General features: G+C 35.6%; 2 protein-coding genes across 6 annotated transcripts; both read right to left on the reverse strand.

Annotated features, from left to right (window-relative positions):
* On the reverse strand, positions 1,305-10,674 carry LOC109718380 (YTH domain-containing family protein 3-like). 4 transcript variants are annotated; one of them, XM_020244592.1, is made up of 9 exons: positions 10,595-10,674; positions 6,203-6,279; positions 5,951-6,107; positions 5,464-5,540; positions 5,045-5,375; positions 4,430-4,551; positions 3,593-4,069; positions 2,547-2,759; positions 1,305-1,874 (listed from the first exon to the last, which is right to left on the reverse strand). In XM_020244592.1, the coding sequence occupies exons 2-9, from the start codon at positions 6,272-6,274 to the stop codon at positions 1,644-1,646; spliced, it is 1,680 nt and encodes a 559-aa protein (XP_020100181.1). In that variant the 5' UTR covers positions 6,275-6,279; positions 10,595-10,674; the 3' UTR covers positions 1,305-1,643. The 4 variants fall into 4 exon arrangements, with proteins under 4 accessions (XP_020100181.1, XP_020100182.1, XP_020100180.1 ...); XM_020244593.1 differs by lacking the exon at positions 10,595-10,674 and adding an exon at positions 9,136-9,267 and having other exon boundaries at positions 5,090-5,375; XM_020244591.1 differs by lacking the exon at positions 10,595-10,674 and adding an exon at positions 9,136-9,267 and having other exon boundaries at positions 5,063-5,375.
* Positions 10,458-15,953, reverse strand: LOC109718382 (organic cation/carnitine transporter 7-like). Of its 2 annotated transcripts, none has more exons than XM_020244595.1 (6): positions 15,865-15,953; positions 14,405-14,673; positions 13,529-13,766; positions 12,492-13,023; positions 11,830-12,032; positions 10,458-10,841 (listed from the first exon to the last, which is right to left on the reverse strand). In XM_020244595.1, exons 2-6 carry the CDS (start codon positions 14,671-14,673, stop codon positions 10,617-10,619), a joined length of 1,467 nt encoding a protein of 488 aa, XP_020100184.1. In that variant the 5' UTR covers positions 15,865-15,953; the 3' UTR covers positions 10,458-10,616. The 2 variants fall into 2 exon arrangements, with proteins under 2 accessions (XP_020100184.1, XP_020100183.1); XM_020244594.1 differs by having other exon boundaries at positions 15,724-15,928.

Raw genomic sequence — 15,971 nt, forward strand, 5'->3', positions numbered from 1 at the left:
AAGAATTTTTTATTCAAAAGTCAATATTTTTACACCGTTAAACAAAAAAACATATCGTATTCACCGTTAAAATTATAAATTTTGAAATCCTTTGATTATTAGAGGCCAATGATGTCGAAAAGATGTGAAATTTGATTTCTAGATAATTCAAGTGGTACAGAATATGTTCAACAGTGCCGATCGTCAATTTGAAACCTTCATCAACGAAAATAAATGATGGCAAATGAACCCTTTGCTATTGATAGCATTCCAGGTCAACTCTATTCTAATGTACTAATAAAAAAACTCTTCTTAGCTTCTAGGAAGATTATTTAGATAAAGCAAAATTATACTTTTCGTTTTCAAACTTGAATTTATTGTCGTTTCGATCTCGAACTTTTTAAATTGTTATCATTAAGTATCATAGTCCAATTAAGATGACTAAGTACTTAAGCGTCATTAATATAGAAATAATGTACCAGTAGTATAGCTGATAATATAGTAAAAGACATCATAGCAACATCACATTTTCAAAATATTAATATTCAGCCAACTAAATTGCACTGTCCCATTTGGCTGCAACAATAAAAAAAAAAAAAATTTAGAAATCATAGCAAATTAAAGTTTTAGGACTGAATTGTGACATATGGTATATTTTGAGGACAAGAAGTATTATTTAGCCCCCACATTTTCATTATTAAAAAACCATTCTATGTCATTGTCATAAATGGTAAATTATTAACCTATCACTTTCATTAAACTACCAATAAAATGACACTAATTCCAAAAAAAGGACATTAACCCATCATTTTCTCAAAACAAACCCATGAAAGGATGTCTTATCCATATGTAACTAACATACAATAAACCATTCAAAAGAAAAAAAAATCACATCAGTGTGGATCAAAAGTATTTTATAATCTTAAGATTTGGTTTAAGATGAGGAAATATATAATTAGGTGAGCTAATTTCACCATTGGTCTTTAACCTTAGTTTTTCATTTGTGTACTGTCTCCAACATTCTAATTTTTTCAAATAAAGATACTAAATTTATTTATTTATTTTAATTAATTTTTTCATCATTAAAATCTAATTGCAAACATTAAAAGTTGCTTCTATCAGAATTATCCTTTTTCTTCTTAGATTTAACTTTTTCACCTTTTTTCTAAAAAATAAAAATAAAATAACAAAATAAAGAAAAAAAAAAAAGTGGATCATTGGGTTCATGTAAATGAAAAGTAATTTATAGCTTGTTTCACAATTTATGTACCCATCCAACCACAATCACAAACATGATACAAAATGAGCATAAATTCACTAAGAAGTAAAAGAAAGAAAAAAAAAAAAATCTTATTCCTTCTTAGTATTCCAATTAGGGACTTCACAAAAGGATTTTTAAGGCCTGCCCACTATATTTTAAAAAATAAATATAAAAAAACAAAAAATGACTACGAATTTCGCACCCGCGGTAAAAAATAAAATAAAAAATTATATACTACACATTTTAACCCGCAGACCGTGAATTTCCTCGTAATTCCGATAAATAAGAAGGAAAAAAAAGAGAAAGAAACTAACTAAAGTTATGAACTAAATCTCATTCTCAAGCTATGTTCTTCAATGGTTGGTGTACTTGGATTCAGATCTCATCAATAGAGATATTATTCTCAATCCGTATTTTCCGCGTTGTTACTTTCGCCGATTTGGATAGCTCGTGAAAAGTTCTCGGAAATCCGGTTTATGGCTTCGGTGGAAACGGCTTCGCGCTTCTGCTTCTGCTTATACTCCAGAATTGCCTTTTCCCTTTTGTCGTAGAAGCCGAAGTCGTCGAGAATCGACGTCTCGTCTTTGTGATTCTTGAAGATGTTTAGCATCTCTAGACCTTGTTCCAGGTTTACCTGCAAGTTTTTTTTTTTTTTTTTTTTAATGCAAATTGAGTCTCCACACATTTTTAACACAATTTTATCATGGTAAATTTTAAAAATTATCCAAGTTAAAAATAGAATGGTTAATTGAACAAACTAAGAAACAAAAGAATATTTCAACATTTTTGATGAAATATTTGCGTATTTCGAAGTCGACGCCACAGCTTTGATTCAAGTACTACATATTTTAACATTTTTGGGAAAATATTTTGCAATCTAATATATTGTGTTATTTGATGGCATTTACACAATTATCTTGACATAAACCATTAAATTCCAAACTAAATTCTAATGAAAAGGAATATAAGATTAGGTAATAAAATCAAAGTTTTTAAAGCTCTAAGAGGGTGTTTGGTTACTCAGAAAAGCCTGAAAAGCTGTTTTCTGAGGAAAAAAAAAAATCAGTTTTTCAGAGAAATAAAACACCTTTTTCGGCAGTTTTCGTTTACCAGATAAAAAGCTCGAAAAACGCAAACAGTAAGTTTACATAAAATCAACAGAAAACACTTTTCCAGCCATATAACTATTTTCTAAGATATTTTCAAGAAACCAAACACCACTTAAGCAAGGGTAAGGTCGATACGTTTTTACTTGAGAAATACTACGCAATATAGGCGAGAAGAGAGCTTTTTTTTTTTATTTTACCTCCTGGGTGTCTCTGCTGTTGGACACGGGCTTGTTATCGTTGTTCTCGAGAACGATATGGCGAAAGAGATTGTTCGGTACATCTTTTACGATACGCCACTTAACCGGGAAACACCCGCTCCACCTATTTTGTTGCCAAAAATCCACGCTCTTCTCGAAGTCGACGGGCCCGATCATCTCAGCCACCCCGCAGAAATGTCCACTCGCATTTACCTGTTCGCGACCGGTACAGGTCACAATAATAACTCAAATTAGTAGAATAATTAGGTAAAGCTTTCTTTTTGTGAGTTTGTAGAAACATAATAATGTTTTGTTCATCGACGTAACTTAAACCCGGTTTTCGACTCTTAGGACCAAGCTGTGCTCTCTCTTGTTGAGTATTGCTGCGCACTATTTTGGATTATCAATGCATAACTACACAAATAGTTCAAAAATATGTAAATTTATGCACAAATTATACCCACTTTTCAGTTTTTTTGCGCATTGATTGTCTAAAATTTTCAATCATGGTCGTGTAATGGAGAGGCTGTTCGTCATAATAGTCGAAAAATGGGGCTAAATTTGCAAGAATAAAAGAAAAAAAAAAATCCCCCTTGCAAATTCAAGAAACAGTTTTTTTTTTTTTTTTTTCAAAAAAAAGACTATCGAGTACAACAAAGTTTTTGTCCAAGAATTTAGTTGTCCATCAGCACGGACTGTGTGCCCATCAAGTCATACCGTGTCGACATTATATCGACACAATACGATCCCCGTGCTGATGCCACGGTTGAAAAACCATCTTTTCTTTGAAATTAGCAAGCAATTACATCAATAAAGTGCATAAGATTTGATAAAAAATATATAATAATCAATTAGGATAATAATCATTGTGTGTTGGCACACAGGTATTATTACTATGAATAGCACATATCGGCACAACACGCACCATACCGTACCGTGCTGGCAAGTGCTCGTCACACCCCGTGTCATGGTACTTACACGCTTGCTTCTGTGGCAACCGCATGTTGAAAATAAAAAAGAAAGAGATAAAGAGACTTGAAATTTACCGAAAAGTATAAGAAAACCGGGCATGGATCTCCTCTCTCCTTCGCTCCGTGATAAGCAGAATCCAACTTCTTATTCCCACTTGGCGTGCTAGCCCAAACGCCATACTTAATGGACTTGTGGATATTATCCTCACTAAAAGATTTAATGACGAAGAACATGGCAACCTTATACTCCGTAATGAACAACTCGCGAGAAAGCCCTAAATAAGCCTCTTCATTTTTATTCTCGAGCGAAGAGTTCTCTTCCGTAGCTTGTTTCTTCGGCCTAGAAGCTCGTGGGCCCCGGTTTAGCTCATGGAGAAAGTCTAGACACCCATTGCAGCTTATCGGAGAAGCACTTCCATTTTCCTGCTTCTTGGATTTGTTAGCGGGAGCCAATCTTCTATTATTAGCGCCAACGTTTGGACTGGGCTCCCCATAAGAATGCACTGCGTCGCAAGAACTGTTTGGGGATCCGAAAACAACGGGTCTTTGATTCTGAGAAGTTACAAAGTAAAACGGTAAGGACATCGCAAAGTTAGGGCTTAGAAGATAATCGATACTAAAATCACGAAAAATGAAAGATTAGGCGCTGAACTCAGAAACTAAATCATATCGAAATGAACTTTCATAGGTAGTGTCAATGCGTCTTTACTGAAATAATTTGCCCAGAGTTAAGAGCAAAAAAATTTGCAAATTAGTCAACTAAATTTCCAAACAGGTCCACTGAAAATATGCAAAGTTACACGTGATTGTTACTTCAAAATGCTTGTAATTGAGATAGTTTTCTTCTTTTTTTTTCCTTTGTTTTTTTTTTTCTCACGAAACAAAGAACGTAAAAAAAGATTAAAATAATACCATTGCATGAGGTAAAGGTATGTTGCTTTGCGAAAATGGTCCAGGCGCACCAATATGCTGAGGCGGAACAGCCAGCGGAGAGAATGGATTTACAGAACCTGACCCATCTTGTGATAACCAATCTGACCGAGAAAAAAAAAAACCAGACAAAAAAAATAAAAAACAAAGTCACGCAAATCCATGAAGACTAGAAGCTAACTTGCAGAAAAAAACGCCTTATAAATTGCGGGATTTGTACTTTTTTACCCCCATTAAACAAAAAGTTTCGCGTCCTTTCGGCCGGTGTATCTCAGTCGATAACTATCGAGCACGGAGACGAATATACATTTAACTATATCGGCAGGTTGACATTGACTAATTACAAATTTAGTAGATGAAATTTGAGCCGCATTCCAATTTCGTCCTACGACCTTTAGTTGTAACAATTTAGTCTCTGAAGTTTGACCGTGATCAATTCAATCCTCAAATTTCGACTTGGAATCGAATCAAGGTCAAAGTCCAATGACTAAATTTGCAACAAACCCCCAAGAATTGTTATAAGCGGTTTTCACCATTTTAGCCAATAAAAAAAATTTAACGAGAATAAGGAAAAGCTACTTCCACCGAAAAAAGTACCATAGGATAAAGGAAAACCAGTAATTTGCTGAAATAATAAGCTACTTGTGTTCAGTGAATCGGGAGTAAAAGCCGCTCGTGGATCGACCGGTGGATTTGCACCGGATTCCCATATCGAGGCTGGATAACTCAGATACGGCATAGTAGGTGGAATTGGTTGTTGCGGGTAGTAAGGTTCTGAGAATGGAATACTCTGCGCGGAATAAGTGTGAATATCTCCATTAACCAGAGGTAGAGGTGGCATAACCGGAGAATAGGGGCCGTAAGGGATATGGGGACTGTACCCGTATCCGGTGTGGAACATAAACGGCGAATTCTCGTCGTAGAAACCCTAAAATAGCCGACAAGAGTTAGAAAAAGCTTTTCTAACCAAGAAGATGAACGAAAGAAGAGATTGAAGAAAATGAGGTGATATTTACATTAGGTCCGACTTCCAAGCCGTCACTGTACAAATTATGGTGAAATTCTTCCCGCCCAACTGCAGGGTTCTCGTGTCCTACGCCAGAAAAAGAAAACCGTAAAAGAGAGAGAGAGAGAGAGAGAGAAAGGTTATATCAATGATAAAATATAATAATAAATAACGAGGATACTGCATGCGCAAATACAAAAGATGAGAACAAAGACGGTGAAGATATGAAAGAAATCAAACTATTTTGTCAAATTCTTCTTTCTCATACATTTGAATGCATGGAGACAGTAAACTATAATCAACTATTACATGATAAATCTAAACAAAAAGGCAAAGGAAATACCCTTAGATCACATATTTTGAATGTTTCTCTGATCACAAAATTAAACCTGTAAGCTTTATGCTAGGGAAACACACCATACACAAGAGGTTTTCTACAGTATTCGTACACATGCACACATATACACATAGAAGAAGCAAGCGCGACAAAAACTAACCTCCGGAGAAGAACATTTGCGGCTGAGGAGCATAACTATTCGGCGCGTAGGCGACAGCGCCATGTTCGCCACCTTCATTTGTGTAACCAAAATAATTTTGGACGTCTCTTGACAGATCGCTGGGAGCCATAGCCTTCGCACCTTTATCATGAAGAGGCTGATACATGAATACACACAATTGGCATCAAAAGAAGTAAAACATAATAATAATAATAAGAAGAAGAAGAAAAAGAAAGTTTAGGAAGTAATTACCTGCTCTTTACAATTCTCAGCCGTGGTGGGTTCCTTCTCGCTTTCTACTTTCGACGGTTCCAGCGACTGCATCGAGTCTAGAGCAGAAGAAGGATCAGTTCATGTTCTCAAACAATGTAAATCAGAAGTAATTTCAAAGTAATTATCCAAATCAATCACTACATGCACATTTACAAGAGAGCACTATGTCCTTAAGACTCAAAACCTGCAACCGTGTAGTATAATCGTAAAGTCTTACTCGATCTTACGTAATTTATCTGAGGCCTAGTTTGGAAATGCGACCGCCAAACTCACGTGTTTTGATACTTCAGAGTCTCTGAAACACCTTCAAATGCGCTTTGAAGGTGCTCTTCCTCTAATGCTATATAATGGCGATCTAAGCGGGCGAAAATATATAGCGAACGCTTTTTTGTTTTCCGGAGAGATCGCAGGAAATATATCGTAACCGACTTACTGTGGTATGCGGAACAGAATATTTTGTACTTTGTCGCCACGCGAACACTTTTCTATTTTTTGGAGAGACCGCAGGAAATATATCATAACCGACTTACTGTAGTATGCGGAACAAAATATTACGTACTTTGTCGCCACGCGTAACACAACCTCCCCACAATTCCAAACGGGGCCTAACTCTATTACTATCCTATTCCCCATCCCAAGCAAATTTTCAAAAAATCCTTTTTTGTTTTCTTTTGAGATGAGTCAAAAACAACAAAATGGTCCTCAAAATCCAACAACATTCTCCCTAATATAAAAAGCTAAAACCAAATGTGATGTGTGTTTGTGTGTGTGTGTGTGTGTGTCATCTAACACCTCTACAACAAGATCAATAATCCTTAAACACCTATTTATGAGTTAAAAAACACAAATTTTTTACTCATCCCCACTAATTCAAATCATTTAGAAATCATGGCCTAAATCACCACCAACACCTAATTTCACCCGAAAAAAAAAAAAAACAACAACAATATAGAGAGAATTCCCCTAAAATCACATAGCATGTTCTACAACTACAAGCATAAAAAATAAACAAATAAATACATAGATAGATAAAAGAAACCATCCTAAGACACCACCAAAACCAAAGAAAAAAGAAAAAAGAGAGGCCACTTTCGCACGAATCTCAAAGCACGCCTGAATCGGACGACACAAAGCGCATCAAAATCGCGCCTATCACACCACAAAAAATATATATATATATATATATATATATATAATAATATAATAATATAATATATCTTATCTTATTTTTTTATCTCCTCTCCCCACTTCGGCTGCGGCTGAAGAGCTCTTCCAAGACCTTGCTCAGCGGCTGAAACCGCTAGTTGCGGCCATTACCGCTGCCTAGTTTAGCCACTCCTAAGCGAGGAGCTAAGCTTGAGGAAAAAAAAAAAAGGGGAAAAAAAACCCTAAAAAAAATTCAAAAACCCACCCCTAAACTACAAACACCCGAAGAAAGAAAAAAAAAAAAAAAAAAAAAAAAAAAAAAAAANATAATAATATATATATATATAAAATAAATAATATTAATATTAATATATACATATATATAGAGAGAGAAAGAGATTAAATTAAGATAGAGATATGGAATTGTTTTGAGAAACGGATGTGGTTTTTAATTGGATTAATTTAATATAACTTTATATCTATTTATATCTATTTATTTATATATAATGCTTGATTTGATAACGGATAATAATAATAATAATAATAATAATAATAATACTTAAAGAAAGAGATATTTCTCTAATTTGTGATCTAGTCCCTGTACTATCCCAATATCACAATACCGTCCCTTGAAAAGTATCACAATTTTATCTCTGGGACGGATTTTGGGAAAAAGAAAACTTTTGTTACACTGACAATTATTTAAATTCAAATATATAAATTTATTAAACTAAATTATTTATATATTTTTGGATATTTAAATCTGGTTGTCACGAATAGGAATCTGACGTGAAAGATATTAAAAGTTCTCGTAAAATTTTACAATGCTACAAAATTTAAAATTTTAAATCCTCCTCCATTTATAGTTTTTTTTTTTCCCCCTCAATAAAAATCTAATTTTCATATTTATTATAGGGGTGTCAACGAGCCGAACAGGAGTCAGTTAAGGGCCGCTCATGTTCGGCTTGTTTCATAAACGAGCCGCAACACAAACTGGCTTGTTAAAATATTAAACCAAAAAATTTAGCTCGTGTTTGGCTCGTTATTGTTTATTAACGAGCCGAACACGAGCCGGCTCATGAATAATAAATTAAAAGAATTATGAAAGAATAAGTATAGAAAATAAATTTATAAGATTTTATCTATTTGATTTTGATCTAATAGTTGAAACTTTATATATAAATAACATTTTTATAATTCAGTTGGGCTTTATATTTAGATTAAACTAAAAACTAGTTATTTATTTATATTTATAAATATAAAACATATATATTCGAGCTGTTATCGAGCCGAATATGAGCGAGCTGACCCCTGCACATGTTCGGCTCGTTTATTAAACGAGTTGAAAAATTCAGCTTGTATTCAGTTCGTTTATTAAACGAGCTGAAAAATTCAGTTCATGTTCGACTCATTTATTAAACGAGCGATTCGATCTCGAGCTCATTTCAAACCGAGCACGGCTCGTGAACAGCGAGCTGGATTGCCACCTCTCAAACCGGAGGATGCGGAAACAGCAACACCCAACGGTTGGGCGATCCAACGGCTGAGATTGCATCTGGGGTATGCCGAGAATCTTCTTCGCCTACCTTAAAAAAACTTAAAAAAAAGCCCCACTTTGACCACCGAATCCCACTAACAGCTGCATCATCCAATCAGNAAAGAAAGAAGCCCACAAACATCAAATCCCCACCCAAAAACTTTAAAAAAAATCCCAAAAAAAAGGGGAGAAAAAAAAAAAAAGTTCGAATCGAGGAGCGAATCCTCACCGATTTGATCCGTCGCCATTACCGGCGTTGATCGCCAAAGTCGGCGACTTGTTCCAGAACCTTCTCGAGAAGTCGGCGTCGGCTTCACCCCTCTCCTCTATTTTTTTATTCTATTCTATATAATATAATAATATAATAATATATATATATATATATATATATATATATAATAAATAATATTAATATTAATATACACATATATATAGAGAGAAAGAGATTAAATTAAGATAGAGATATGGAATTGTTTTGAGAAACGGATGTGGTTTTTAATTGGATTAATTTAATATAACTTTATATCTATTTATATCTATTTATTTATATATAATGCTTGATTTGATAACGGATAATAATAATAATAATAATAATACTTAAAGAAAGAGATATTTCTCTAATTTGTGATCTAGTCCCTGTACTATCCCAATATCACAATGCCGTCCCTGAAAAGTATCACAATTTTAACTCTGGGACGGATTGGGGGAAAAAGAAAACTTTTGTTACACTGACAATTATTTAAAATTCAAATATAAATTTATTAAACTAAATTATAATTTGAAGTTTGATTTGTTGCAACCCTAATAACCAATCCTCCTCCTATATTTTTGGAAATTTAAATTTGGGCGTCACGCACGAAGAAATTAAAAGTTCTCGCGAAATTTTACAATGCTACCAAATTTAAAAATTTAAAATCCTCCTCCATTTATAGTTTTTTTTTTCCCCAATAAGAATCTAATTTTCATATTTATTATTATTATAGGGGTGTCAACGAGCCAAACAGGAGTCAGCTAAGGCCCGCTCGTGTTTGGCTCGTTAAATTATACAGCCAAAAAATTCAACTCGTGTTCAGCTCGCTTATTAACGGCTCATGAATAATGAGTTAAAAGAATAAAGGATGAGTATAGAAAATAAATTTATAAGATCTTATCCATTTGATTTTGATCTAATAGTTGAAACTTTATATATAAATGACCTTATTATAATTTAGTTGGACTTTATATTTAAATTAAGTTAAAAATCAATTATTTATATATATACATAAATATAAAATATATGTATTCGAGTTGTTATCGAGCCGAACACGAATGAGCTGACCCTTTCTCGTGTTCGGCTCGCTTATTAAACGAGCTGGAAAATTCAGCTCGTTTATTAGACGAGCGATTCGATCCCGCCGTAAACAGCGAGCTAAATTGCCACCTCTAATTTGTCATGCTATTTGACCTCTAAAAAAAATAAGAAAGACAAAGAGTATTATGGTAAACTTATTAATTAATGTAAACCAGTTATTAAAGATAAAACAAAAAAACTTACTTAATTTAAAGAAAATATGGCCACAAAATTGACATATTATAGTTAATTCCCGCGGGAATTTCGAATCATGTGAACCAAACAAACTCTTTTACGAATACATCACAGTAAATAAATTCAAAAAAAAAGGGGGGTATAAAAATAGTGAGAAAATTACATCATTTTGAATCTGTTTTGTATCAAACTGAGATGTGATCACTGAGCCTGCGGCCGCTTGTTTCGACGGGAAAAAATGCGACGGCAACACCCGAGAGGAGCATTGCGGTTTCGATCACGAGAACCGCGGCCGTCTGATGGCAGTTGTGGACCAAGCCGACGGCCACGATGGGGCACAAGATCCCGCCGAACCTCGAGAGCGAGCTCGCGACTCCGACCCCGGTTGCCCTAACTGAGGTAGGGTATATCTAAGAAGGAAAAAAAGGAAAAAAGATATTACGCTGTTTCTGAGGCTGCGTTTGAGTGAAGCTGTTCAAAAAAGCACTAATAACTTTCTCATTGCTACATCATCGAGACTGTTTCTTTCGCTGGCCAAACGTTTTTTCTAGTAAAAAAGATCCACCGAAACGAGGCCGAACATGCAAGCTAGAGATAAAAAGTGCTTTTCAAAAGCTTCAGTAAACAAGTTGTTCGGTAAATAAAAACTCTAAAAACTTTTGCCGCGACTAGGAGTTAAAATCAATGTTTTAAACCTCGAAACCGGTTATGAACCGGAAAAGATGGCGGGTCACGGTCCGACTAAGTCAACCGGTGATTTTACCGGTCAAACCACTGACGTCAGCATGATGTCATAAATAATACATTTTATTAATTATTTATGCATAAAATAATAAAGATAATAAATATATTATATGCATTTTATTTAAAAAATTTTAAACCGAACCGATTGAACTGTCCGAGCGATGATCTATGGTAAGTGATAGTTCGGACCGGTTCAATGAAAACCGAGCCGGTTTACCGGTTTATCAGTTGAACCGCTGGTTCAAACGGATCAGCATGGGTTTTAAAGCTTTCTGGTTTTATGGTTCGAAACGAACGGGCCTAGGGACCGTGTCACGGTCCGACTGCTTCGACCGGCCGGTTCAGCCCAGTTTCTAAAACAATGGTTAAAGTAAACTTATGAACCCCGAGAGCGAAAGCTCCAGCTTGAAGCTTCGTTTTTGCTCCAATGGATAGTTGTCAAAAGATTTAATAAACTAAAGTCGCTCAAATAGTACTCGAGCAGAAGCTTCGATTGTGCCAAACAAGCCCTAAGTTAGAAGTGAAGTGCTTTTGAATCTAGAAAAATATGTCGAGTGTAATTTAATAGAGCAGTAAAAAGCAGTGACACAAGAATGCCAGAATTTCAACTCATCTTTTCACTACAAAAGAAAAGGAAAGGAGAAAAGAACTAACCTCAGGAGCATAAATGTGTAAGATGGTGAAACTTGCCGAGATACAACTCCGAGCACCAAATAAGAGCAGCGTCGTTAGTACTTCTCTCTGCTGGATTACAAGCGGGAGTAAGAAAAAGCAGCTTGTGAAAAGCACATAAGACATCGAACGCTTGCGGCCGATCTTATCCACAACAACAGCCGACAAAACAAGCCCCGGAACCTCTGAAAAAAAGCAAAGGAAAAAAAAAAAAAAAAAAGCACTTCTAAGAATTGCTATACTTTTTTAGGGGGGGAACATGCACTATTGGTCCCTGAACTCATCTCGAAACTATATTTAGGTCAAATGAACCTCAACTTGACGCAAGTGATGTATCGGAATCTAATTTTTATTTCAATCGCATCACTGTGTCGAAGTCCTTTTGATTTTCCTAACAAAAGAATGATGTGGCAGATGATTCAGCTGGTGCATCGCCTCAAAAATGACTACGAATTGATTGCAAAATCATCTCATGTTATGATGCGGCAACTGAAGAAATCAACCAGATTTTAATGGAGTAACCCGACGATTGAAGCAGAAATCAGAAGTTCGGCCTAAGTGATCGTGAAAGTAAGTGACCAATGGTGTAATTACCCTATATTTCCTGGAAAGTGATAAGAGTATCGAATCAATTTAAACTTTACCGCCAAAGCTAGTGATGAACACATTCCTGTAGAGGCCAACATCATTCTTATGGCTCAACGGCATCTCTTCTGAGCCACATTTCCTATTTCCGTTACTTAATTCAGAGGTCAATAAAACGACAGCATAGTACGAAAATGCCTGCCCGAAGAAAACCATCCAAAGTAGGAGGGTCGATCTGATTAAGTTTGGTGATAAAAGAGTCAAAATCGCATTAAATCCCCCAATTTCGGCATCCTTCGAGCGATCAACACCGCCGCTCTTCCTGTTCGCAATCAATTTCACAGCATCCGATGAATCGGTGATATCATCAAGATCGGTGATCTTGCGATGAGAAATAAGATTGCCCGAAGGGAGAGACACGTGGTTTATTCTCGCCATCTTTTCCAAAACATGCATAGCGTCGGCTATTTTGCCTTTCATGCACAGATATCGAGGTGACTCGAGAGTGATCGGATAGAACAAAAGAAGAGCAAAGGACGGTAAGGATGAGAAGGCCAGAAGCCATCTCCAGCTGAATATTGGCATCACAGACTGCAAATTTGAACAACGAAAATGTCAAAAGAGGTATAACAATCTTTTGGCATGCATTGCACTCCCAAGGTGCAGTTTCTTACATAAGAGCCGTAATCATAACAATCTTATGATGATTATATTATGAGTGCGACAGTTTTATTCGTAACAATCTTACTTTTTTCCATTTATTTCCTACTTCAGAAGTGCGGAAAAGTCAGTGTAAGTGCCATAGTCCCAGATAAGTGACATATATATTTCTTATTTGCATGGTAGGGTTGGTGATCTTATTTTGCGATTATTATGTGACACTTACATGGCATTTTACGTAGATGTCTCTGTCCAATTTGACGGAGGAATCAATGACAAGAATAAGAGTGCAGCAGAATGCAAAGATTTACAAACTTAATTTTAGAACAACTTAAAGAGGTTTAGCACTAAACTGAAACCTTGTGAAAACATAGGGAATCCCAAAGCAAATTTACAGGAAAAGAGAACTACTGTACTCTCAAGAGAATAGACATACCCAAGCGAGTGAAGCCTCTAAGATCGTGCCGACACTCCAAAATGCCGAAAAGACGACCATCCAAGTTCCTCTGTTCGGAGCAGGAACGAACTCAAGAAACCACGAAGCGAGCACATGGCCGCCTCCCAACCCGACACCGACCATGAATCTTAGAAAAATCAAAGATAAATAATTCGGAGCGAAAGAGCTTAGAAAACCAGCCACACCAGTTATCAGGGCTGTGAAGTTGAATCCCACCCTGTAAAAGTATTCACAAGAAGTTACATTCTATACAGGATTCATACATTTTCTCAAAAGACGGTTCACAAAAGCATGTCTTCTTAGATAAGCAAAAAAAATTTATAGAAGCCTCCCAACAATAGTCATTTCGAAACAAGTCCCTGAACTTCAGATTTTGGATTTAAACCTCCTCGACGAACATGTTGTTTGATTGTAGAAACTTCACTTAGGTCCTGTTGGAACTCAATGGTTTCAGAAAGAGTTACAGATTCAATGGAAAGTTGAAAACATGCATTTGGTGGGGTTCAAATCCAAAAAAAAAAAAGAATGAACTTCAAGGATCTGATTCATAGTGAAGACATGATGGACGGATGGCGGATATGTCTTGAAGTGTTCAATAGGAAACGTGTCCGACACAAACACGGGAACATTTTTGAAATGTTCGTGTTTCATAGGCGACAATGGATAGTAATGATTCTTGTGTTGGCTTTGATACTAGAAATCATCGTTCATACAATGATACTCCACAAGATTAAAGGAGAAAAACAATTTAGCAAGACAATATTAAACAATAACTTGAGAATGAAATTAAAAGAGCTTAAAAAAAAGGAAAGGCAGATGAATATGAGAATTTGAAGGTTCCGAGAAAGGACCTGCCTTCTTCCATACTTATCCGAAACAATACCCCAAGAATACGCCCCCACAAGCATCCCAATAAATACGACACTCGAAATGAGGCTCTCTTCGTGAGGAGAGAGCTCCCACTCCGTTTGAACCGACGGCCCCACAAATGACAAAAGCATCATCTCCATTGCTTCCGAAATCTTAGCCATTCCCGAGTAAGCAAGCACAAAGGCTTGGAATTTTCCGAACCCCATAGATAAGAGTGCATCGTCGACAGTGTAAGTAGATTTGGCATCTCCCATCTGAAAGAGCCGTTATAGCACGAGAGTTATTATATTGCATTAAGTCTACATTTGTGTTTTTAAATCAAATTTAGTCATCGAACTTTTAAGATTCCAATGCTAAAGTTGAAAAGTAAAAAAAAAGACTAATGAAGGCATGAGACAACTAAACCAAGAAATTAGCGAGAAACAAGTCTAAGTTTAATCTAAATTAATATATACGAAACTGACAACGTTAAGAGGATTTTTTTTCCCAAACTTCACACGCATCGACGTTCAATATCGATTATCTGAGCACACTCTATCTCTAACACTCTAAATGTATTGTTTTCTATGTATATTTCTTCTTTCGCTCCTTTAGGATCTCTTCGCAATCTCTTTCTCATCAAAATTAGCAGTTGGGAACAACCATATGCATTTCACTATCTTGCGGATTCATTTGTAGCACTTTTACTACTCTGTGGCTGATTACACAGTAAGGTGCTCGCATTGAGAATATATTAGAAATGGCATAAAAAAGCATAGAGGGACGAAAACCACGGGACGGTTACGCGCAACAAACGAAACCGCAAGATCGTGAATTGCAAATGCGTTAGCGTTAAACCACGCAATGCAATTGCAAGGTACATATTAAAATTGTGTTACTAGTGGCAAAGTAAAACCTAAACATGATTTAGATCCGAAACTTTGAGCTTCTGCATTAACTCTCACATCCCATGAAATGGAACATTTGATCCCAACAGAAACCCTAAATTGCTATGCACCAAAACTCTCCTTGTGATAATGGATCTATAATTGATCTATTATTTGCACTTTTTACATGAAATTTTAACCAGTAAATACCACATTTATACAAAGATTCCACAAACAATAAAAAAAAAAAAAATCACAAATTCTCACAATAAAATAAGAAAACCCTAATCCCCATTCACCAATTAAATGTTAACCTATTCTTTGCACTTTTTACATGAAATTTAGTAAAAAAAAAAAAAAAAAACTCTATTTCGAGCACCAAATTAGCTAAAAAAGTGTTCAAATTACTAAAAAAAAATGAAGATGATTGGAACAAACCATAGCTAATAATCCCCCACGCTTCTCCTCTTTATTTCTTCAATTTTGGACCGAAAAATTGTGGTAAATTCGCAGGAAAATGGTGAAAAAATTTGAAAAAAATAGATCATAAAAGGAAAAAAAAGGGCGAAAGAGATTCACATAATCGTGGAATTTGATCGAACTCCTCGTTGGCAACAAGCGACAAAGAGAGTGCGACGACCTTTCTTTGTAAAATTTCCGGGAAACCCCTCAACTATTGGACTCTG

The sequence above is a fragment of the Ananas comosus genome, linkage group 12, assembly GCF_001540865.1.
Source record: "Ananas comosus cultivar F153 linkage group 12, ASM154086v1, whole genome shotgun sequence".
NCBI lineage: Eukaryota > Viridiplantae > Streptophyta > Magnoliopsida > Poales > Bromeliaceae > Ananas > Ananas comosus.

Excerpts from the sequence above, each read along its gene's own strand:
- LOC109718380 (XM_020244590.1), bottom strand. Across the intron at positions 5,376-5,463 it reads GCTTGGAAGTCGGACCTAAT|GGTTTCTACGACGAGAATTC; the intron begins GTAAATATCACC and ends CGGCTATTTTAG. Across the intron at positions 4,070-4,429 it reads TACCTTTACCTCATGCAATG|AATCAAAGACCCGTTGTTTT; the intron begins GTATTATTTTAA and ends GTAACTTCTCAG.
- LOC109718382 (XM_020244594.1), bottom strand. Across the intron at positions 13,767-14,404 it reads TCGGATAAGTATGGAAGAAG|GGTGGGATTCAACTTCACAG; the intron begins GCAGGTCCTTTC and ends ATACTTTTACAG. Across the intron at positions 12,033-12,491 it reads GTTCATCACTAGCTTTGGCG|AGGTTCCGGGGCTTGTTTTG; the intron begins GTAAAGTTTAAA and ends GCTTTTTTTCAG.